We start from the raw sequence: 25,823 nt of genomic DNA on the forward strand, positions 1-25,823 counted from the left end.
CAGAGGAAAGGATGAATGTTAGGAGATAGGTGATGAAGCATAGCCTCTACTGCTAGGATTTTAAAGCATTAACGCTTGTAAAGGGGTCTTGTTAGCTGTTACTAACACATGATTTTTTTGTGTACCTCCAGTACAGTTAGAATTTAGATGGGTGTCTTGACCAGGATTTCATTATTTGGGGAGAATTGATCCTAATTAATCTAATCCTGTAAACGGTTCTAAGATGAAAATAAACGATTTGGCCTGCAATGTCTTTAATTCTGTTAGGACTTCTTTCACATTCTTAAAAATTAGTTCCTTTATTGAAGTTCCCAGAATAGGTTACTTAACTAGTTGTTTTGTTTTTAAGATGAATGGGGGCTGGGTGGAGGAAGTCTGGGTGGAAATGAGGCATTAATGTACACTTAATGGGCCAAGTTTGTAGCCTGTTGTCTTGTCAATGCCCCTACTACTCACAAAAGGAGGCAGAGAAGGGAGCCGGGGAATGCGGTCCTATTTGGGACATCTAGGCTTTCAGAGTACAGAAGAATGAACCCAGCACGTAACGTCCTCAAGGAGCCCCTATTTTAAATCATCACTGTCTTAAAAATGATGAGTAATTAGTTCTGTAAGGACTGCCCTTTAAAATCTCCTAACACTGTCTGCCTGGTTTCAGAAGAGCTGTAAAATGGAATTGGCTGTTTTTGGAAATAGGTAGCCTCAAAATATCTTTTAAAATTAATATTTAAGCCCTATTTTCTTGTCAACCTACATTAACACTTCTGTACTTAGGAAGTAATACACATTACCTTTGGATAAGGGGAAAATCTTCTATATAGGATAACTTGTTTTAAGTTGTTGAGGTAAATAAGGTTTCCAGTGATCTTCTGGTATAAGTCTCATGCTTTTTGGAAGTTGTTCAAATTAAATAAAAATTTTAAAAAATTAAGAGTTCAAATTAATGGTCCAAATCTAAAATGTGCAATTTACTTCTAAGAAGACTGGTCCTTTGGAGGATAGATAGAATCAAACATTGGTCATGAAACCTTGACTTCATAGATTATATCAGGTCAGTGTTACGTTAATTTGATAAATACAACTTTTAAAAATTTCATACCAGTTTGAAATATCTAAATTTTATTTGTTGCAGAGTACCTATTTTTGATATTGGGCCTATTGACAAAAATATGAAGCTAATGCTAAATGTGGCATATGACTGTTCTTGTCCTTTAGAGATTTAAAAAACAACCAAAACCCAGCACTTGTACCAGAATTAATTTAATCCAAAATGCTATTGGTCATTTTATTACTCAGCTTGCCCATATTGTCTCCAGGTTACTAACTGGATTCTAAACCCCCAAAATTATATTAAAAACAGCCCTTTTGTAGGAAAAGAGGCTAAAAGAGGCAAAATCTGTTTGACTTAAAAGGATGAAGAAATAAAAATCAAATACTACGTCTTCGCTCATTTTTTGATAGGTTGTAAATGTGAAATGTTAATGAAAATAAGATTAGAGAGGATGAATCCTGATCAGTTTTCAAAACTGACGAGATCAGTCCGTTCAGATCCTCAAGTCTAATCAAACCTGTAATTATTTGTGTTCTTATTTGATTTTTTGAGTAAATATTTTGGCATCTATTTGGACATAACAAGAACAAAACAAGCATATTGGTTAGCTAGATATAAAATGTTAAATTGTGGTGAATGCTATAAAGAAAAAGCGGGGGACCGAGTAGTATTTATAACATTCTTTACATGAAGGACCTGTTTAATGGTGATTTTAAGTGCCATTTCATACTGATTTCATCTGAATAAGAAGTCCTTGTTAGACAGAGTAGGGTTTAGAAAGGTGAGTGTTGTTGCTTTCACCCATCCTTGTAAGTTGTTTAGTACGTTGATACCAGACCACTAGATCACATTACTGCACTTGCCATCCAAAGTGGCCTCTCTACTTTCGGTTACCAACTCTGCCTTTTACACTACATGGTTTGATATATTTTTGTTCAGAAATTTTGTACCTTTTAATTTTTATTGGGAAAAGGGGGTTGTAATTTTGAAGAGCCTATTAATTACATTTAATTAACCTATTACATTTAATTAATTACACTTATTTTCTAAGATAAAGAGGGTATAGAAGAACACAACAGGAGTAAATAATGTAAGAGCACAAATTACTCTGTTATTAACTAATTTAATGCTCCTAGAAGTAGGTAGTATCAGCATTTTAATGTGGAAACTGAAATACAGAGCAGTTAAAGGACTTCTCCAGTAACTGAGCAATGATGACTTACGATGAGGCTTTTGTATTTTTTTTTTTAACTATATGCTAAAAACATTTTTTTAATGTTGGAGATTTGAAAGTCTCTCTACCTCTGGTGAAAGAAATCTGAATTTACATTGTTTAGGTATGTGGCTCTTAAGTCACATTTTGTGGCCCTGGGAAAACTTTTTCATTAACTTTTTTTTTTAATGTTGTTGTTAATCACCTTACATTACATCATTAGTTTTTGATGTAGTATTCCATGATTCATTGTTTGAGTATAACACCCAGTGCTCCATTCAGTAAGTGCCCACTTTAATACCCATCACCAGGCTAGCCCATTCTCCCACCTCCCTCCCCTCTAGAACCTTCGGTTTGTTTCTCAAGAGTCCATAGGTCTTTCATGGTTCATCTTCCCCTCCGATTTCCCCCCCTTCATTTTCCCCTTCCTACTATCTTTTTTTTTTTTTAACATATAATGTATTATTTGTTTCAGAGGTAAGGTCTGTGATTCAACAGTTTTACAAAATTCACAGCGCTCACCATAGCACATACCCTCCCCAGTGTCTATCTCCCAGCCACCGGTAGTTCCCTTGATTTAAACTGTTAGGCTGTACATCAGCTTGGAATTCAGAAGCACACTTGATTGGGTTCCACTGTGCTCCAAGGAAAAGCAACAGTATTTATGGTCAGGGAGTCTTCTTCCGATATGGAATTTGTTTACGTATAGTTGAGTGATGGCTCCTAAGCTTTTTGTCAGGGAGTTTTCTTCCAACATGGATTTTGTTTACATATAGTTGAGTGATGGCTCCTAAGCTTTTTGTCTGGTGTGTGTGTGTGTGTGTGTGTGTGTAATTCCCCTCCCCCTCATGTGAATAAATTGGTTTTGTTTGTTACTGCTGGGTGAATTTTCACCGGATTTTCATTCCAACCCAGGTATGTTTATGTGCTGTTGGATCAGATGATAATCTAGATAATGAGCTCCCTTGGACTAGAAGGTATGTAGTGTTCTTAAATAGGAGTCCATTTTGCTTGGGACTCTTTAAGAAGTCAGTTCCAAGTTGGCTGTTGACACCCCAGAATTGAAAAAGTGAGCCTAAAGAATAGGATATTCTAACTATGAGGTTGTGTTGGAGCCAAATAAAGCACTGAGCCCCTGGACCACTGAAAACGTTATTAATAGAAGAGCAGTGTCTTAAAAATAGATTTGCTTAATTTGGAGGGAGATTTGAGGTCTCAGGTAAAGGGAAATCTTATCTTTGTTATTATTGGTTCCCTTGAACTCTTGCTTTAAAACATTTGTAATTTTTAATGATTGGTTGTTTCCCCATGAAGTAGTCATTTTATGTAAAGGAATATCAACAAGTGTATTATTGTATAATCTGTGTAACAGTAGGCTGATAGAGCAGGTACTTTGGTTTTTGGGATGATAGTGGATTCCACATGGGTTTTGGAAGTCAGATTTTAATTACTAGGTTCTTACCTTATGTGTGTTGCTGAGCAAGTTGCTTAGTATCTTATCTGTAGATAGGAGGAAAGCCTATAATGGTCCCTTACTGAGTAGGCTTCATAAATGTTAGCTTTCTTATTAGTTCTCAGGGGAATTTATTCAGAGTCAGGTTTTCTGGAATGGTAGGAAGCTTTTGATAACACATGTCTGGACATCTAACTACAAGACCACAAAATATAATCCGTTTGTGGTTTAATTCAGTGACTTGTTTCCACTTCTTCAGTGGAAGATTTCTTTTTGTGTACAAGTTCTCAGGTTAAGATTTGCCTTCAGTCACATTATGAATCATGTCTTTGAATTGAGATCTTCTGCACATTACATATACTGGGTAATGAATTTACTCTTTTATTATAGAGTGACCTTTTTATTTCTAGTAATGCTTTTCCTTAAACTTTATTTTTTGATGTTAATACAGTGATACCAGCTTTCTTTTGGTTAGGGCTATATTTTACTTGGAAACTATATGTCCTTATGTTATAGATATGTTTCTTATAAATGGGATGTAGTTGGATTTTCTTAAATCCTGCCTGACACTTTTTAGTGGGAGCCTTTAGTTGATTTACCTTCACCGTTGACTTAATGTTGTGGTAGTTTTAATTTTTTAACACACTACACAGTGGTGATACTTAAAAATGTTTATTTAGATATATGCAGTTACCCTTTTTGCCCCTCATTTCTTCTTGGAAATTAGTTCTTCCATTTGGGATCACTTGCCTTCTGCCTGAAGAATATACTTAATAGAATTTATTAGAGTGCTGGAGGCGTTTTTTCCAGAAAATACCTGTTTCATATTCGTTCTTAGAAGATGTTTTAATTGGGTATAATATTCTAAGATCCTTGGCTATTTTCAGCACATTGAAGACTCTCTTGTCTTTTGGTGTCTATTGAAGAGAAGATAGCTGTGTGTGTCTTTTGTGGCTTTAACCTGAGTCTTTTCTTTGTGATTTTGAGGTGACTTCTTTGTCTTTAATGTCTTGCCTTTTCACTGATACATCTAAGTGTACGTTTCTTTTTTATTTATTCTGATTGGGATTTGTAGGGCTAACTCCATCAGTTCCGGTGGGATTTGTAGGGATATCTTCCATCAGTTCTGGAAAATTCTTAGCTTTTGATTTTTTTTCCAAATATTTTGTGCATTCTCTACTCTAACTCCGAGAACTTGTATTGAATCTTTGTTAGACTCTATTGTATCCTCAAATATCTTTTAACATTAGTGTTTTCTGTCCTTTAGTCTCTGCCATATTTTGGAAGATTTCTTCTAAGCTTGCATCCCTCCCTTAATTATCTTTCCAGCTGTGTTTAGTCTGCTGATAAACCTGCCCATTTGTTTGATTTACATTATTTTTATTTCTCGAAGTTCTGCTTAATTCTTTGCTAAATTTGCTGTATCACCTTTAATAGATGGCTGTTCTTTGCAGATGCTTCTGCAGACACTGTGTTTTCAAACTCAGCAAGCATGGTTGTCATTTGTCAATGTTTGTAAGTTTACAGTCCTTTTGACAATATTTAAGTCTTTGGGACAGGTTTTTGTTGTATTTTTTTTTTTTTTAAAGATTTTATTTATTTGACAGAGAGAGATAGCGAGAGAGGGAACACAAGCAGGGGGAATGGGAGAGGGAAAAGCAGGCCTCCTGCGGAGCAGGGAGCCCGATGCAGGGAGCCTGATGCAGGGCTCCATCCCAGGACCCTGGGATCATGACCTGAGCCAAAGGCAGATGCTTAACGACTGAGCCACCCAGGCGCCCCTTTTGTTGTATTTTTTCTGTTGCCCTTATTGCTCTTGAAAACTACTTGTATAAATTATTTGAGGTCTAGGATGAAGGTGCCTTTCACATTTGGATATGTAGGTGCTTCGGAACACTATCAGGCAGACCACTTTAAGCTCACGGCTTGAGGTTTTGGGACGACAGTGATAAGTGATTCTAGTTTATTTGTCCAAGAGAACTGGTTTATCATCCCTGAGACTATAGCACTTGGGGGTTCCTGCTTAATGTGGAGGGTTGCTATAAAGATTTCCCATCTTGGATAGGTCCGGGGCTTTTGATTTTAGCTCGGTAGTTAAAACCTTGCTTTTAAGATTTTAGCAAATATTTATTTTGGACTTGGAATTATTTTATGCAGAGTTGGTTTGCATAATTTAGCTTGTCACTACCAGAAATGGAAATTCTTCATATCTCTTAAAAAGCAATTTCATGTCTGATAAATAAAAATTCTCATTGATTTTATTTAACACAGAGTGCAGTAAAAAACAAAAACAGAAAACTAAGGGAGGTATTAACTGAAACCTGTGTTTTCTCAGTGTGATCTGATTGTCTGAGAACCACCTGCCTCAGGGGCTGGGTTTCTTGTTTAGAGTGGAGATTTTTGGGTCCACTCTCTCAGACCTCTTGTTTCAGAATCTGGGCATGGGAATTAATCTCTTTCTCTTTTAAATGAACTTATTTGTAATTTTAGATTTATAGAAAAGTTGTAGAGATACTCCTGGAGAGTTCCCATGTGCCCCTTACCCAGTTTTCCTTAATGTTAACATCTTAACGTTACCATGGCACATTTACTGGTTAGTCTATACATTTTAACAGTCATCTCAGCTAATTATTTTGCAGAAATATTGACCCTGTGCTAAGATAATTAAAAACAGAACTAAAAAGCTTGTTTATTAGAATGTTCAGTACTTATCAAACACAAGTTAAGTTTTTTATGAATTTGCGTCTTAAGAGCAATCCAATGAAGAAACAGTTTTTTTGTATTTTTTGTAGGTGGTGAATAAGACCAGAAGTTGTTTGTGTGAGCTAGATTTTTACAAAGCTGGTGTCAACCCAAATGATCTGACTACAAAATTAGGCCTGCTTTAAAAAACGGAAGTGTGTATAACCAAGAAATCTAATTTAGCTAGAGTGGGCAGGGCAGATTGGAGAAGGTATCTCTGAAGAAGTAAATGCCATCCTGTTCTGTCTTGAATCATCTTTAATAAAGAATCAAAAGAATTTTAAGAGTTTGAATTCTAAATGTGACCCCATGAAATGGACAGGGAAGGTAGCAGTGTAGCCATTCTTCTGAATACATGTTAAAATGTTATAAAAATCGGACTTTAGAAGTTTTGGGGGGTTGTTTTATATTTTTGATAATTGCTGGACTTACAAGACTGTGTATTCAACGGAGCAAGTTCCAAAACGTTAGCAAAATGTACTTGTATATGCGAAAGCCAAATAATGCAGAATGAAATGTAAGTTCTCATTTCTCCCAGTCTTTTCTTAGAGGTGACTACTATTAGGTTTCTGGCATATCTGTACAGAAATGTCTTATTCGTAAAGTATGTGCATGAGCATGCATGTTCATATATGTATATGAAGGATGCAAAGATGTGGCAGAATATATATGTATTCTGTCCAGATTGGATTTTGCCATAAGCCCTGTGCTTTTTCATATCTGCTTCATTTTTGACTGCAAAGCATTTCATTGTATGCACATCCATGCTAATACTGAATTTATTTTTGATGAGATAAGTAACTGTAGCTGCTCTCTATATAAGCTTTATTTATTACCCTGAAGGATGCAATGCAGCAATTGGCAAAAGCACATATAATCCCTGTAATATGAATCTTGTGCTGTGATTAGTTGGGAAAGATAGATCTTAGTCAAATAATCACACTAATTTGTAACTACAAACTTGAGACCTCTTACGATGGAAAGAAATAGGGCTTTATAGGTGTGTATAACCAAGAAATCTTATTTAGCCAGAATGTACAGGTTGGAGAAGCCTCTCTGAAAAAGTAAAACTTTGAGCTAAGAGCCAAAGGTTATGTTAACTGAATTTTGGAAGAACCTTCTAGGCAAACATGAAAAGCACAGCCTTTAGATTCATAATATTTTTTTTCATGTTAGAGTCTCACAAGTGAATAACTAAAGCTGGAGGTATACATATTTAAGGTTTTTGATATTACTATGGCCAAATTACTCTCCAGAGAGAAAATAGTTTATAGGAACACAGCCGTATTTAAGAATGCATGTTCACCACCGTTTTCCCTGCATTAAAAGAAGAGCCTTGCTGATGTGATAGACAAACTAGAATTCTACTTGGATTTCTTTGATGATTAAGATTCAGTATTTTTATTTTTGAATTAATATTTCTTCATAATTGTTTAAGTATTTTGTTAATTTTGTAAATTACCCAGCATCACTAGAGAAATTTATCAGTGCTATTAGAAATTATTTAAAGCAAAAAAATATTTAAAGTAAAATAGGCTACATTATTAGGAAGAAATATTTTCTTCACAATTTGTTGAAAGGATGGATGTTAGATCAGTAATAATACTCCACATATTAGCACTTGACTGCTGAAATCAGTAACTCTTCTTAACTATTTAAGTAATAATCATATAAAACATGTTGATATGAGGAATCACATCTTGTAGCATTCTGAGAGTTATTAAAAGTCTGTGGTTTTAATTAGTAAGAGATAAAAACTTGATTTTAATGTGGGATCCTAAGCTTGATTTAGATTATTTTTTTTGGTAGTGTATGCATTCATTACATGTGGCATTAGTCATTTTCCTGCCTGAATATAACACGTTTTACCTTCAGTTTTCTTTTTCTAAAAGCAGTATTCTCTAAGTCAGTACTAATCTATAGCGGGAAAGAATTTAGGATATTCTCCAGATCAGTTCTAACAGTATTGATGTCGGGTAACCAAGAGTTTGTTGACAATATGACAGCTTATCCAGGGTAGTCTGGGGGTGTGGTCCTTATCAGTGATAAGACATGAGGTACGTTTGAAGAGATGGGGAAGGTTTACTTGATACAGATTGGAACCCAGAGCTTTAAAACTGGCACTAAGTTGCTTAAAGGACTGGCATTTGGTAGGATTATTAAACTTTTTGGAAAGATCTCCAGGGGCATAATGGTGGCAGATTTTGGCTTTTTAACATGAATTTGGTAAGAATTAATACTGGTAAAAATGAAGTGGGTTCTGTGAGGTACTAAGTAGTCTAAAAATTTAAGCAAAAATTGACTATTTGTAGTTGTTAAAGGAGTTTGAATAACTCTTGTATTGTTCCTTTTCTGTGATACTAGCATACATCAGATTCTTTACCAGCAGTGCTATTATGAAAATGTCCTTACATGGTAGATTCTAACAGCCTAGTAATAACTTGCTTATTTTTAGCAGTATCCTCTGAAAAATTACTTTGGGGGCTAGTGTGAAAGTCCATATATATGTGCCACGATTTTTCTTCTTAACACTGATGTGTTTTTAATGGGGGTATACATTCCTCCGTGTGGTGATTCTCAATGGGGTACTGATTTAAAGGGTTTGGGCATCAAATATTTTTAATGGTTTTAAATACATTATATATGTATATTTTGTTAACACTGACATTTCTCTCCATAGATATTTGGAGTTCTTACAACATGGCAGACATTGACAAGTAAGTGCTAGATAGTTGGTTTTTTTGTTTGTTTTTTTCTTTTCCCAGAGATTTGGCTTCACTTTGTACTGTGATGTCATTAATAGTAGTAATAATATAAAAATGTATGGTAAAGACTGATGCTTAGTACCTGCTGTTACAATAGTTGGGTACAGTGTACCCAAGATAAAATATAGTATATATAATCATTGTCTTAAATACAATAAACCATTTGCCAGTGTTTATTCTTAGGAATGTGCTGAGCACAGTAATGAATCAGAAATATTTGCAGAACTCATTTTTACCATACATGTATGGTAATTACTACTTCCATATTACGGCATCATACATACAAGATAAAAAGTATATGAAATTTATATGTAGAGTTTAAAGAGTAATAGGATACTTATAATTTATGAGTTTTTAAAAGTAAAACATTACTATTAGAAGCCCATTGTCCCTCTTCTCAATTGTATCCTCCACCTTTCCTCTCCAGACGTGTAAGCACTGTCTTGGCATTTGTCTAAAGCATTCCTTTTGTTTTTTTTTTTTAGAGTTTTAACACCTACACATTGTTAATCAGTGTTTAATTTTGAAAATCTGAATAGCAGTCACAAACTTAGCTGTGTTTAAAAAGAAAAGCAATATTACCACTATCAGTTGAAGTCTCTAAGGTAGGAAAAAAAAAGAAAAAGATTATCTGGGTCACAGTCTAATTTCAACTTTCCTGAAGAATTTATTGGGCAAGGTCATACACTCTAGAAACCCCAGTTTAATGAAGTTGACTTCTGGCAGGGTTCTAGTGTGGATGGATGTTTTGCAGAAATACGGTAAGGGAGAATGGGTGAGCTGCATTGTTCGTTGCTTATGATTTCACACAACTTAGGGTTAGGTTAAAACAACACATGGACATGGATTTAGGGGTACGATACGACCATCCACAAGTTGTAGGCAGCAGAGCATGGAGGTGGGAAGGCAGGAAAATTTAGCACAAGGGCATCACATTCAAGTACATATAAGAATTTGGCTAATTATTCCATGCTTAAAAAGAATGGCAGCAGGTATTTTAGTGATCATGGCTTTCAAAGTGATTGCCTCCTTTATTACTGCTCCAATCTGGATTGCTTAACCTTGGTTATATAGCTATCATTGTGGTTCTATTTTATTATCTTCCTGGGGTTTCCTTTTTGCTGCTTCTCTTGGGTTTGCTATTTGCTGTATCCCATGTAATTTTCTTTTTTGGTGCTTTAATACTTTCTTGGAAGAGTACAAGGGAAACATTATTTTGAGATAAATGATTGAAAGTGACAATTCTATCCTTATGTTTGATAGTTTGAGTGTAGAATTCTCATTTGGGAATCCTCTTTCTTCAGAATTTTGAAGGCATTGCTCCATTACCACCTGGCTTCCAATATTGCTGTGTTGAAGTTCAAAGTCATTATAATTCTTGATCATTGTATGTGACACTTTTGTTTTAAACAAATATTTCTGGAAGCACTCTGGCTTCAGAGTTCTGAAATTTTCACATTGTTTATATGTATTTTTAAAATTTCTTGTGTTAGGCATACAGTGGTGGGCCCTTTCAGTCTGGCAACTCGATGGCTTTCAGTTCTGGGGAATATTCTTGACTTATTTTGTTGAGTGTCTTATTTCTGTTTTCTCTTTCTGGACCTCCTATTATGTTATATGTTGAACTTGTTCTTCTAATTATCTTTTGTCTTATTTTCCATCTTTATCTCTTTGCTCTTCTTTTTGGGCAAAGCTGAAGAAATTTTATCTTTCAGCTCTTGTATTGAGTTTCTAAATTTCTGTTGTATAGTTTTCAGGAGTGTCTTTATTCTCTGTTCCTGTTTTTTATAGCATCTTGTTCCTATTTCATTGATTGTAATGTCTTTTCTCTGGATTGTAATATCTTTTCTCTGGATGTTTTTTCCCCTGTATGTTTGCTCTTAAATTTTTCTTTCCCCTATTTGTTTTCATTTCCATGTAAAAGCATTTTCTCAAATAGGAGGTAATACTTGGTTGTCTGCTCACTAAGATTGGGGTGGGGGAGAACATGCAGTTGAGAGATGTTTAAGAAAAAAGTTGATTAGAAAATTTGAGTGTTGTGGGGTGGAGGGAGGCTTTTAATTTAGATTGTAATGTAAGGTCATCAAAGTGGTTGTTTATTTTGAGAATCCCCATTGTCAGAATGATGTTTTCTTCTGGGCTGGTCAGATACCCCAAGGAAGAGTATCTGGGTAAAGATCTGGCTTTCAGTGTTGTGGAATCCAAATTGGGAAAAGGTGACCAGGGAAGGGTCTCTACATTCAACATTCTAGCATGATACAGTCCTATATCTGAGAGACTCTTGGCTGTATCTGTGGTCTTACAGTCTGAGCTCTTAGTTTAACCCTTTCCAAAGAAGAAACTGCTGTGCTGCTGGATTGAGGGAGAGAATCTGGGGATTTAACTGCTTTATCAGTTTTTCTTTAGTCCTCCCTATTTTCTCCAATTTCATCCCCCCAGCCCTAATTCCAGAAGTGTCCTTTTTGATTCTGTGTTTGGGCTAGTTTTCAGCTTTTCCGACTGTTAGATTTCAGTTCTCAGTGACGTTGCTGTTGTGCTCTTTGTCTTCCTGTCCTTTAATGTTTGTCTGTTTAAAAACCCTTTTATCGTAATTTTAGTAAAGATTTGGGAAGGATTAAGATCAGAGGAGTATGTGCAATCTGCCATCCTAACCTTGCAACTTCATTTTGTTTTAAACTTAAAAAAAAATAAAAGAATAAATTGGTTGTGACCGCTTGATTCCCCACCATCCCCTTATTTAATTTTAGATGGCTGTCAGCCCTGGGAGGGTGGGAGGGACGGAGGATTCTTGTTCCTTAAAGCAGGAGTCAGCAGACTTTCTGTATAAATGACCTGATTATAAATATTTTAGGCACTTTGGGCCATATAGTCTCTGTTGCAGTTACTCAACTCTGCTGTTGTAGTGTGAAAGCAGCCATAAACAGTACATAAACTTACGTGGCTGTGTTCCAATAAAGTTTTATTTACAAAAATACTGGGCTATATTTGACCATGTGACATAGTCTGTGGACCCCTGTTTTAAAGCCTTAAGATGTAGATGTTCATTAAATGATTAAAATCACACTGGACGAATAGCTGTGCTATGTGATCTTTAGTTAATGGCCCTTAAATCTAAGTATGCTTAAGTTTATACGAAATCAAAGATAATTTCAGAAACAATCTATTGTTTCTGACAGGAAGGCTGAGTTTTTTCTCCTTAGTTTACAGAACATAAATTTTGCTGGCAGAATACAGTTGACCTTTTCTGTAGTTGTTCTTATATGAAAATTAGATAGTATTTGTCTCTGTATGAAAGTTAATACTTCAGATGCTGTTTCTAAACATAAATGTGACTAAATCTGTAAACCAAATACTAAAATGTAAAATCACACAAGGAATTATATGAAGACCTATATGTTGACTTAGATAACCTTATTTCCCTTTTTAATTCTCGTTGTAATTTCATGTGCAAAACTAGATTTTTAAGATGAAATGGGGAGAATGTTATCTTACTACTTTTTTCCTTTCAATGGTGCCATCCTCCTGGCTTTGCTCTAAGTATGAAGTAGACTCAGGTCTTCTTAACTTTTTGCCCATCTCCACTATGAAGTAAAGAAAAAGGAGGAAAGTCCAAAGATAGTGAGTACAGGCTGATGTGATTGCCCCATAGCCATCAGGGATCCAGGATCCTTGTTCTTCCAAACTCCTTCATTCTGTTGACTTTTATTCTTTAGGATGCCTCCTGGTCCAGCATGGCTTTTGGAACTCTAGTCATCACATCCCTATTCTATGAAGGGAGCAAGATCAAAAAGGCCTCCCAGCTGTCTACTGTCCTATAAAGGAGGCTTACTCAAAATTCTGTTCATTTTGCTTTTTTAACTCACCACCCACAGTTACATAACCACACCTAGCTAAAAGGTAGGCTGGGAAATGTAGATTTTTGAAAGCTTGGTGTATTGCCATCTCATATAAAATCAGGGTGCTGTTACTAAGAAGAGTGAAAGCAGTGGATATTGGGTAGAGAGCACATACTTCCTGACCTCACGTTCCTGGAACCAACACTGTCAAACCACATTTTTAAAGCTTGGAATAGAGGGGCCCCTGTTGGCTCAGTCGGTGGAGCGTGCAACTCTTGATCTTGGGGTTGTTAGTTTGAGCCCCACATTGGGTTTAGAGATTACTTAAAAATAAAATCTTGGGGGAAAAAAGAGCTTAAAATATAAATTTTATATTTGACCATGTGCTTTTAAATGAAATTTTACGTACTTCCAGTTTGTGCTTGTTTACATATGAAGTTAGAAAGAAAACTGAATTACCTTTGGAATTTCCTATTTCATATTTTTGAAAGAGGCATATTAACCTAGAAAATGAATTGAAGTTTTTTATAATTTTTTATTTATTTTTTGGTAATTGGTACATTTGAACCTTGGTGTGATACTATGATATTGTAGCAAAGAACAGTCTGAACTTGATCAAGATTTGGATGATGTTGAAGAAGTAGAAGAAGAAGAAACTGGTGAAGAAACAAAAATCAAAGGTATTACTTTAAATTACTTCAGGAGCCAGTGATTGCTGGCACATGTCTTCTAGAGGGTAGTAACAAATACTGTTCCCTTTTGGATCCTTGTCTAGACACTTTACCCATGTGGCCCATACTTCTAGTTCAGTAACAGTTTGTGTATGTTCGGGGTGGGGGGAAGAAAGGAGGGGAAGAGGGAGATGGAGATAGAGTAGTAATAAGGGAGGAAGGTATGAATATAGTTAGTGACCCAACCGAAGTTACTCTATGCCTTCTAATGCTGGAGTGACATGGCATAACTGTCAAACAGCTGCCCATGAGTTTTGTCTGAATTTAGAAATGTTACAGGTGTTGGTGGGAGTTGTTTTGGGTGGTAGTTCTAAACAACTTAGAGTTGCTGGAAATATTCAGTATTTCATATGTAGAAAACATTTAGTTGTGTATTTCAACCTTTTTTTAATCCTTCCCAACCAAATGACAAAAAAGACATTTATTAAATGTAAACAAAAATCACTCATAGTTTTCTTTAGCAAATAATTATAAGGGGGGAGGTAGCGATGGTAGGGGGGCTTGTACTGCTTTAGGTTATGCCCTATAGGTATGGGCTAAGAATATTAAAGTACTAGATGACTCAGCTTTCCATTGTTAAGCCAGATGGAGGTTAATTGTGAAAAGACTACTGAACTTTAGCTTCAGCTTTCATCTTGCAGCATTGTCTTAAAAGATACATAGGTCAGTATCCTTAGTGGCCAGTATTGACATTTCTAAAAGGCATGTTGGTTATCATAACTGTACATCATCCAGTAATCAAATTAATATTAGGAATTGACCTTTAAAAACATAACTGGGAAAATTCATGTCATTTTTGTGTAATGTCTATTGACGAGGAGATGATAATAGCAAAATAATTTGTTTTGCCTAAATCTAGTTGATTTTTGGATTGAGTATAATTTTTAGACATCATTAACAACCACATTTTGTTTGGCTTTAGTTACAACCTTGATTGTCTCAACTATTAACTTTCTCTATTCTGATAAACAGAAGCATACTATACTATAAACATCAAACAAACATTTAGGTTACTCACTCCACAGTCTTTTTCCCAGGGTCAAACCGTCACTGTACTTCCGATAATGTGTTGTCTGCCTTCAAAGTGTTAGAGTCGTAGGTAGGCATCTGGGTGAAGCTTTGAGCTTCTTAAAAATGTAAGGTGGATGAAACACAAAGTAGTAGGAAGAGAAAGGATATTTATTGTTAATAGTAGTTGTGGCAATGGTCTTCAGAAATGGCGTGTGTTAAGATCATTAGGAATCTGAACTTTTCCTGAACGTCAGGTTTTCCTAGAGTGGATTTTCCTCAGCTTGCTGCCCATCTGTACTCAGACCAATGAATTACAGGCTAGTCAGGAAAACTTCATGATTGGATTGTCCTATTAAAATAGCATAATATATTTTCATAAAATCCTTTCGATGCCCTTTTTTTTTTTTTTAAGCGCGTCAGCTGACTGTTCAGATGATGCAAAATCCTCAGATTCTTGCAGCCCTTCAAGAAAGACTTGATGGTCTGGTAGAAACACCAACAGGATACATTGAAAGGTACAAGTTCTTCTTTTCTGTAGTCCTTATTTAGCCTTCTATAATCAACATTGCAGGTGTATCTTTTTAAGACCATCTAGGACTTAGATATGTAATAGTGGAAAGCTAATGTCTGTTCGTATCTAGTACAGGATTTTTGGGAGTTTAAAAATTTTGCTGAGTACCACCAATTTAGAGTTGGGTCTTTTAAAGTTTGACTCCTCTCCACAGGAAAAGTACACTGATCTTAACCATTTCTGAGATTTGTTTGGAGATTTGCTAGAAATGCACAGAATTAGAAGAAATACAGATTTCTTATTTATTTCACTGGTCCTATAAATCATTTGCAATAGCCCATATATCTTATTCTGCTTATAATTGTTACGATTTTTAAGATCCATCCATGTTGCTATCTGTATGTAATCTCTCATCAGTAGTTTCTAGCTTCTGAATGTTTGTTGTCACTTACGGTGATTTGTGTCCGCCATGTTTTATTACATGCTTTTTTTAATGCTTTTTCTTTGATGGGTATCTTGATTGCTTCTAAGCTCCATCAACACAAATTCCGTTGTAATGGTCCTCTTTTTGCATGCCCTCTTAAAGAACTGTGTAAGAATTTGGGGGGGACATGTACTTACCGGTGGGATTGTTAGTTACAGGGTATGCAAGCTTTAAGTACTTCTCAGCTTGCTTTCTAGAATGACTGTGTCCAGTGCATGAAGGCACCCTTCATCCTTGTATCTCTGCTAGCAGTTGGCATCATTCAGCTTTATGGGTTTTTTGTTTTTACCAATCTAAGAGGTGCAGGCTTATTTTGTTTTATTTGTACTTTTTGTTGTCTAATGAGTTTTGAGCTTTTCTTCATGATTGTGAGCCTTTTAGGTTGTTCTCATTGTCCATTTTCCTATTGGGGTTTACTGTCTTGTTTTGCAGGAGTTTTTGTATATTCAAGGTGTTAATCTCTTACCAGTTTTAGACTTTGTAAGTAATCTATTGTCATTTTTATTAATTTTATCCATAGCATTCTCCATTAAACAGAAGTCCTTAATTTTTGTGTTTTAAGTTTTTTGACCTGTGGCTTATTCTTTCAAGTTAAGAAGTCCTTTCTAGTTCCTTCTGCATTTCCTGTTGACTAGTTTTACCTTTCATCTTTAGGTCTTTAATAAACCCTCTTGAGGCCACCTTAGTATTTAGCTATGCATCAGGGTTTTTTGTTTTTTTTTTTTTTTTTTAGTGAGCTTGTTTTTATAACACTTAACAGTTCATTATTTCCTCATTTATTTGTGATACCACCTTTATTGCGTATCAGTTTCTTATAAACACCTATGTTTGTCTTTGAGCAGCACTCTTTTTAATACGGCTTTTTAGTATGTCTTAATATCTAGCAGGGTGATAATTTAATCTTTCTTTAATTTGTTTCTCCCTGTAATAACTTGCTTTCTTCTACCCGTCCCCCATCCCCTATGGAATACACTCTTAAGATTGGCCTAATTATATGTAGACCTTTATCCCACATATGGTTGATAGTAAGTTTAGAGGGGTTTTCATAAAACAAAACAGCCCCCCCACACTAAAATTTTGATAGGAGTTACATTGAATCTATTGATTAACATGGATAGGGGATTTTTCTTTTAATGTAAAATTGTCTCATCCATATCCTTGTATTTATTGAAATCATACTCTTTTATTACGAAGTTTTTCTCATAGTCTATTCTTGGTTAATTCCTGTATACGTTAGTTGTGTTGCTATTGTGGATAGTATCTTATTTTTTATTGTATTTCCAGGTTGGCTGTTGTTGATGAAGAGAAGAGTGCTATTGATTTTTTTTTATTTTTTATTTCTTTTGCTGTTGATCTTATATCCAGAAATCTTGCTACACTTACTACAGTAATTTTTTTTTTCTCCCAAAGGCAAAAGATCTTGTCTGCAAATAATGGCAGTTTGAGCTCTAATCTTTCACATTACAGCACACAAAGTTTATTTTTATTTCATTATAACATTGGCCAGGACTTTCAGTACTGTGTTAAACAATTAGCATTAAACATGAGCATCTTTATCTTATTTCTAGTCCTAACCAGGAATGGATATAAAATCTTGCCATTAAACTTGGTGTCTACTTAGATTTATTATGACCTTTTTTTCTGTATGTATTCAGATGGTCTTTTGACTTTTTCTTTGACTCTATTAAGTACATATTAAATGTTTTTGGAAACATGATACTAAACTAGCCTTGCATTCCTGGAATAAATTTAATCATATATTATTACACTGTTGAGTCAAGTAGTTAATATCTTATTCAAGGTCCTTATTTGTTAGTGAAATGTACTTGAATATGTGTGCCTGTGTGTGTGTGTGTATGCATGTGTGCATGTATGTACAATATAGAAACTTTCATGGGATTGTAATTCCATGCCCTGGTTTTAAGAGTCAAAATTTCAGCTGCTTAATGAATAAACAGGGTTGCTTTTACTTTTCACCCTGTGTTTTCAAAGCAATTTGTATAAGATAGGAATTAACTGTTCCTTGAACAGTTGGTAGAACTCTTCTAAAAATGGACTTTGGCCTTGGGAGTTTGAGAACCCTTAATTTGGATTTGCTCCATTCCCCTCCAGTTTCTTGAATTGAGGCTTTGTTCATTTGATTTTTTTTTTAAATTATCTTTTATGGTCTTAATATTTGTTTTTCTAAATGTTCTATGAAAGTTAAGTGTGAAGATCTATATGTTGAAATTAGTAGCCTAGATTTATTAATTGTGTTGTTCAGGTTCTCTTATTTCTGCTTATTGATTGACTGCTTGATCTAACAGTTTCTGGGAAGAATGTGTTAGAAATTTCCACTTAATCTGTTTCTCCCTATAATTCTGTTGGTTATAGATTAATATATTTTGAAGCTGTATTATTAGCTATATGTTAGTGATGTATATATCTTGTCCTTTTGTTCCAGTTTACCAGTGTAAAGTGTCCTCCAGTTTACCAGTATAAAGTGTCCTCTTTTGTATTTTGTGGTGGTGGTGGTGTTATAAATTGTTTTGTGTGATATTAAGATAGCTATTGTAGCTTTCTTTTGGTTTTTATTTACCTGGCATGTCTTTTTCCATTCTTGTATCTTACCTCTAGTATGGAAGTTTGCTTCTTTATTAGTAATTTTAAACTCTTTGCATTTCTTGAAAGCACTATTGTTTTTGGACTTAATTGCTATTTTATAATTTATTGTACTTTCTTTTCTCTTTTTTTGCTTTCCATTAAATAAATCAAGTTGTCTTCTGCTGGTATCAAAGTTACTGCATTCTGTTGTTTGTTATTATGTTAAATGGGCTCATAACCTAATACCTAAGTTTATTTACCCATATTGATTTCTTAAATTTAGTGATGTCTGTATTATTTATAAATACACGTTCTCTAGTCCGCCTTTTTTTCCATCAAGGCAACAGTAAGATTTACCAAGATATTTGGCCACCTATATTTATATAGTAATTTCTTATTTTTTTTTTTAACTTTCTCAGAAATGATCTTTAATGAATGTATTGAGTATCTCTGGCATATTTCCTGAAGCCTGATATGCCTCATACAATTTTTATTTTGTCTTCATATTTGAATAGTTTGGCTTATAAAATTGTAAGTGCAGAGTTCTTAAATAAAAGTTCATCTCTTCTTGTATATGGTGTTTTCTTTTGAAGCCTGATGTCAGATTCCTTTTCCTGTGTAGGTTTTTCATTGAACACATGTAGAATTTTCTTTGGTCTTTGATATTCATGAATCTCATTAACCTAAGGGTTAGAGTAAGGATTTCCATATTACTTTAACTCTGAGAAATTTATTATTCATTTATTCAGATATCCACCTCCCTTCTGTCTTTCAGCTATTGCTACTTTCGTCATCCAAGTCATAATTTTTCTGTCTTTCCTCTGCCTTTCTGGAGAGCTTTTGAACGTTAATGGACTTCCTTAGTTAAACCTATCCTGTTTATCCTATTTGTTGGTTTATTTATTTTAGCTACTTTATTTTTCATATTTAATATTTCTACTTTGTTTTAGGTTTCTTGGTCTTGTTTCTTCTCTCATCTCTTTAAATATATTTATATTATTTTGTCTAATAATACGGCTTCCGATGATAAATATTTCATTCTTTCATTAAAATTTATACTCCGTAAGGGTTTAGTTACTCTGGCTGTAGAGCTCAGGCTCACTGATTGATAACAGTTAGTCCCCAGTAATGATTATTGAGGGAAGAATAAAGATCAGGCTCTGGTTTGTGACAGTCCCAATGGAATTTAAGAAAAGGGATTGGAATGAACCTAAGGAGAGCTCCAGTTACTTCAGACTCAGTTTGCTGTCAATTCCAGGCAATTGTTTTTGCTGCTTTTGGGGAGGAGGCGGTCTCCTTTGGTTGTAATCCATTGTACCTGGATTGGGGGGGTGGAGGAATGAGTGCTTGTAGGCTCTCAGCCAGACACTGACTGTTGTAAGGCAAGTGCAGAATTTCAAAAGCTTTCTTTGAACCTGTCTTCACTGCTACCCATTCTGCCCATTCCCTCCCTTTTCCAGGTTGCAGTTCACTCTGTACAGTTGTTAGTCTTACTCAGAAGTTGCTCGTAGTATGTGTGTGCTTGTGTGTGTGTGAGTCCCTGAAATAGTTGTTTTCTTCTTGGTTCTGAAGTTTCTAGGGTTGAATTTTTCTGAGGTACAGTGTGGGGGTGGGCAGCACCCCATGCTGTTTCATTTCCTTGACAAAACAAACTTTTTACTTTTAATTATAAGAAAAAAAAATTATCTGTAGATAATTTTTTACTTCTGATTATCATAACTATAAAGTAGTGGTTAACTAAGAAAATTATTTGATTTACAGCAATCTGCCTATGGCAGGAAATTCTAACCTGGATTCTGTATCTGTTGTATAGATCCCTGAAGTTAGATAAATTTTGAGTGAACATTTTTTGGGTGGTAGGGGGATTCATAAGTTGAATCATAACTTCAGGGGGCCTATATTATACCCTATAGTAAATTGTATGATTTGTGAATTATATCTCAAAGCTGTTATTAAAAATCCCTTCATGAAATACAACATTCTTTTTTAAATATAAATATAAATTCTAAATAGAGACTAAAATAGAAAATAATGGTGTAGGATACCATCCTTTTTTCTAATATAATATCCTTTTCCCTAAAAATAGCTGGTGTGGGTGAGATAATGCCTACTTTTTTTTTTAAATCTAGGTTATTGTCCTTATTCTCAGTTAGGATGGTCAGTCCATGACTTTTTAACTTCCTAAGATAGACTGTTTTACAGCTTAAATGCCAGCACTGACAAGTCTAATGCTGAACTTGATTATAATGAAAGATTTAGGGTTGATTTGATTTACATTTTCTTATCACAACTTACTGTATCTGTTTAAGTGTTCACTTTTGAACTATTTTATAGTCAAGAAGTCCATGTATTTATGTTTCTTGAATTTTAATTGCTTTGAGTATACCTTTTGCTTCAAATAGGAAACCTATCATTCACTAACTTTTATGCTTTACTTTTCAATATGATAGAAGTGTGACTTGTGTTTACTGTGATGCTGTGTAACTGGTGCGTTCCAACCTTTCAGCTTGCCTAGGGTAGTTAAAAGACGAGTGAATGCTCTCAAAAATCTTCAAGTTAAATGTGCACAGATAGAAGCCAAATTCTATGAGGAAGTTCATGATCTTGAAAGAAAGTATGCTGTTCTCTATCAGCCTCTATTTGATAAGGTAATGCTTTCTACTGTTTTATTTTCTTTATCTAAAATTTGAGATTATAATAAAGCTCTGGAAATATAAACAAACTTGCAGGTGGTTTAGTCTTTAGACCTCTCAGCAAATGGTTATTAGAGGTAATTGGGAAAACTGTCAGTAGCAATTCAAGTTGTGGTATGCATTCATTAAATCTATACACATCTTTAATGAGAAACAATTAGTTTCTGGCTTGGATGTCAGTGTTTTTATGCAAGCTTTTTTTATTTTAATCCTTTCAGCGATTTGAGATCATTAATGCAATTTATGAACCTACGGAAGAAGAATGTGAATGGAAACCAGATGAGGAGGATGAAATTTCGGTTGGTACCAACTTTAATTTAGTGTGTTTTTATACCTTGGAAATATTTTATTGTAAGATTCATGGTGAGTTAACAATAATCAGAACAGATGAGCCACTGTTAGCCCTGGTACCATCTGTACCCAAAGTCATTTTTCCCTTACATTTTTTAGTATTTAAATTTTATAGATTATATAAACTTTTCCTTTGAACTTCATGATGACCTGCAAAGGTTTGTTCTTGTTTTTCACATGATGAAATGGAGGCTTCTAATGACTTGGCTACAATTAATAAATGGCAGGGTTGTGACACAAATACAGTGTTCTATTACATGACTCTGTTTCCCCAGCATTGCTATTTTAATGTTGGTTGATAAGGAGAACGTAATGTTTTGATCAAGAACACCAAGGGGTGAGGAATTGGGCAAAGTTTATATTTATTTTATTTTTTTTCCCTGAAGCTTTAAAATGTTTTCCTGTAAAACTTTCCCTATAGTTCATAGGTTCTCTCTTAGTGGTTCTCTTTTGGAGGGGTATGGTAGTAGCAATATTTATAGAAGTACAGTTTGGTATGAGTATAACAGCAGTGTTTACACAATTGGACTAGAACTTCGTTGATTGAAAGTTGCAATTGGTGATTGAGGATTTGTTGGTTTCTGTACTTCACCGCTGGGTATAAGTTAGGGGATGGGTAAGATCTTATCAAGTAGTCTGATTTAGGAATTCAGTAACATAATGCTGTCATTTATCAAGGAGGAGCTGAAAGAAAAAGCCAAGATTGAAGATGAGAAAAAGGATGAAGAAAAAGAAGACCCCAAGGGAATTCCTGAATTCTGGTTGACTGTTTTTAAGAACGTTGACTTGCTCAGTGATATGGTTCAGGTAATTTTACTCATAAAAACATCAGTTTGCTTTAAAGGGTAAAAACCTTTGAAATTTAAGTGGCTGGGATGACTAGTCTCCATCATTGACCTCTATAGAATGATTGCTGTCTTTTGAAACCTGTTACCTGTAGGAGGAAAATTGGATCTTTGATGAATGTAATAAATTCTAAATCATTTTCAAAGATTAGATAATGAAGTGGCCCTTTGACAGTTACATTGAGCAATGTTTTGTCATAGTCTTATGTCTTCTGTGTTTAAGTGCTTGGTATTAGAGATTGGAGGGAGGAAACTTAAAATTTCATTTATCTTACCCAAAAAGACCTTTTCAGTCTGAAACAAATATTCCAAGGGACGTTTGCATTTTAAAAGAATAACATAAAGATCTTTAACTCTTAAAGTTGTCACTTTTTCTGGGAATCCAACACAGATGTCACTTTTTCTGGGAAACTTTTTGTATCCTAATCAGAAGCATTTCTTGAGCCACTACTGTGTGCATTATAGTACTTGTTGCCTTATAGTGTGATTGTTGAAAGTTAAAGGCAAGAAAAAGAAATCTCAAAACAATGACTGCTTATTGCGTTTCTACTTTGGCAAAGTAGGAAAGGACCTAGCATAATGAAAGGAACAAGAAGCAGCTGGAAAAGGAAATGTTTTTAAAGCAAACATGCCTGAGTTAGACTTGGTTTTATATTCTTCAGCCCATTCAGTCTGATGATGATGTAATTCTCTGTTAAGTCACTTTTTTTCTACCATTGCCAGTAGAAATAAGTAGAACTTATAAGTAAACTAGCTTTAGTATAAGCCATTATCTGGAGAGTAGGCCTTATGGTTCATAAGTGTTACATAAAGCCTCACTATAAATGTTTCAGCTAAATGTTTATTGTCCAGTAATAGCACACTGATCCTAAAATGCCATGTTAGATACTCATTTTAATATTTTCTTAATTTGCAGGAACATGATGAACCTATTTTGAAGCACTTGAAAGATATTAAAGTGAAGTTCTCAGATGCTGGCCAGCCCATGGTAAAAGAACTTTGAAATATTTTTAGTTCTGTAACATTAGATGTTTATAGATATAGATATATGGAACTTTCTAAAAAGAAGGTGATATTCTAAGCCTAGAGATGGGTGAGAAAGAAGTTAAAACTCATACTTGGTACTCTTTAATTGTTGGTAGGCAATAAATGTTTGGATGTTGGTAATTGTGATGTAGAATTTATTCCTTTTCCTCCCTCTGAACATAAAACTGTTTTTGAAATATAGTAAGTCCTTGATAAAAATAGATAAAAAAATAATAGCACCCTAAATACTTACTCTGTCTTAAAAGGCATGTGTCTGGGGATTACATAAAACAGAAGATGTTAGAGGGCCCCCGCTTCCCCATGATGAAAGATCAGCTACTAGCTTCTCCCAAAAACCATCAGTGTTATGTGAAGTATGGGCAAAACTACTATAGACTATACACTCTTCTATTGTGTGTAGTAAAGTTCCTCTGTCAAATTCGGGTTAGAAGATGATTTAAAGTCCTCTTTGTGAGGATGGAAGGAGGAAAGAGTACTTGGTCAGTTTATTCAGTTGTTCTAACCAATTTTATAAACATGTTACTAAATAGAAATTGTAAGCTGAGCTAAGTTTTATTCAGTTTTATTTTGTGTCTTGTTTTGCCTTTTTAAACATAATTTGGGGTTTATCTGACCCTTTGCCAGAACAGGAAAGGCATTATCACCTAGAAGTTTATGTGTTTATAAAAATCAACAGATTGAATTTTAATATATGTGATGTAGGAACTTCATTAGTGTTTACTTTTTTTATTTTATTTTTTTTAAGAGTTTTGTCTTAGAATTTCACTTTGAACCCAATGAATATTTCACAAATGAAGTGTTGACAAAGACATATAGGATGAGGTCAGAACCAGATGATTCTGATCCCTTTTCTTTCGATGGACCAGAAATTATGGGTTGTACAGGGTGAGTTTAATTTTACTACTTTCACAGAATATTCTTTTTTGTTTTACTTGTGATTTGTGATATTTGGTATTTCCTAGTGTATACTTGATACATAGTTTATCTCTAAACATTTCAGATTAAGTGTTTTCTTAGCACACCTATTTTCCTGGAATTCTCTTTGGCTTATAGTATTACACTTCTTCAAAGGAGAACACACTTCAATTTATTGTATTGTGAATTTCTGCTAATTGTCAATGTATTTATAGAAAAATGTGTTTAGAAATAAAATTTTCTCTTTATATTGCTATCAAAAGCATGTGAGCCACTTTTTCCCTCTAAAATTTGTAATTAAAAATAATATTTGGGGCACTTGGGTGGCTCAGTTAAGCTTCCGACTCTTGGTTTAGGCTCAGGTCATAATCTCAGGGTTGTGAGATGGAACTCCGGGTCCCAGCCCAGAGTCTACTTGAGATTTTTTCCCCTTCTGCTCCTCCCCCTACTCACGCGCATGTGCTCTTGTTCTTCTTCTCTCTCTCGCTCACTCTCTGTAAAATAAAATCTTTTTAAAAAATAAATACAGTACTTAATTAGATAAATCTTCGCTCTTCCAGCAATTAAGCATAGTATGATAATTGTGATAAATTCTTCCCTTTGTTTTGCAAGGTGCCAGATAGATTGGAAAAAAGGAAAGAATGTCACTTTGAAAACCATTAAGAAGAAACAGAAACACAAGGGACGTGGGACAGTTCGTACTGTGACCAAAACTGTTTCCAATGACTCTTTCTTTAATTTTTTTGCCCCTCCTGAAGGTAAATAGTGTTTTAGTTTGGGTATTAATGGTTGTTTTATTATAAGCTTTCTTTAATTTCTTACTCATTTGAATTTCTCTTCTCAATTTTGCAGTTCCTGAAAGTGGAGATCTGGTAAGTTAAATTGTTATCTATTTGTTGAATTGTTCACTATGAAATTAAAGAACTGGTTCTCAGAAGCGGGGAGTTGGATAGTTGCTACTCGAATTTTTTTCTGAGGCTTGCAATGCATGGAGAAGACCTTTATGCATCTGAAATTATTTCATTCAGAATGCCTGTAGTGCTTCCATTGAGAAATGCTGAGAGGCTAAAGGCTTTTCTTTTGAGGCTTGGAAGTATTTTTGGGGGGATTCAGGCTCTTAAGATGATAGTTTTCTTACTGAAACTAGTATGTATTAAATATATCATTTGTACTATTTATTTACTAAAACTCCTAACCACATTTTGGTTAGAACTCTCTGTATTTGTTACTCCAGTGGAAACATGGTTTCGTATTGTGGCCATGTGTTATGTGACCGTATGAGCCAAGAGCTGCAATGGTGCCTGTGCACAGCCTGGAATGCTGTGTAGGCAGGATGTAAGCTACGTAGGTTTTGAATCTGCTCTTCTGTTGGCCAGATTTTTTAACTTTTTAACTCCGATAGTTTAGTAGTTTTGTACATACGGAATTAGAAGGTATGTTTGTTTTGAACACTTTTGAATTGGAATAGTTTTGGCTAAGGCTAAGACCAGATCTGTAAAAGGCAAGTATTTCTGCCTGTAAAGAGTGGTAAGTGGTTTGATTCAAAATGTCGTTTGTGGGACAAAAAAGGGGACTGTATAGCAGCACCTGAATTT

General features: G+C 34.7%; 1 protein-coding gene across 6 annotated transcripts in view; it reads left to right on the forward strand.

The window, feature by feature from the left end:
* NAP1L1 (nucleosome assembly protein 1 like 1) overlaps positions 1 to 25,823 on the forward strand; it is a 33,116-nt gene that overhangs the window by 920 nt on the left and 6,373 nt on the right. For 3 of the 6 annotated variants that reach the window (XM_021678647.2, XM_021678648.2, XM_021678651.2), the window contains exons 2-11: positions 9,137 to 9,173; positions 13,652 to 13,737; positions 15,212 to 15,314; positions 20,884 to 21,025; positions 21,289 to 21,369; positions 22,100 to 22,228; positions 23,183 to 23,254; positions 24,059 to 24,198; positions 24,841 to 24,986; positions 25,081 to 25,100. In XM_021678647.2, the coding sequence (XP_021534322.1) occupies positions 9,157 to 9,173; positions 13,652 to 13,737; positions 15,212 to 15,314; positions 20,884 to 21,025; positions 21,289 to 21,369; positions 22,100 to 22,228; positions 23,183 to 23,254; positions 24,059 to 24,198; positions 24,841 to 24,986; positions 25,081 to 25,100 (936 nt within the window). In that variant the 5' untranslated portion in view covers positions 9,137 to 9,156. Of the gene's footprint in view, positions 1 to 9,117; positions 9,174 to 13,651; positions 13,738 to 15,211; positions 15,315 to 20,883; positions 21,026 to 21,288; positions 21,370 to 22,099; positions 22,229 to 23,182; positions 23,255 to 24,058; positions 24,199 to 24,840; positions 24,987 to 25,080; positions 25,101 to 25,823 lie in introns of those variants that run through there. The other 3 variants (XM_021678649.2, XM_044915368.1, XM_021678652.2) reach the window with 3 other exon arrangements.

Source organism: Neomonachus schauinslandi, chromosome 5, assembly GCF_002201575.2.
Source record: "Neomonachus schauinslandi chromosome 5, ASM220157v2, whole genome shotgun sequence".
Lineage (NCBI taxonomy): Eukaryota > Metazoa > Chordata > Mammalia > Carnivora > Phocidae > Neomonachus > Neomonachus schauinslandi.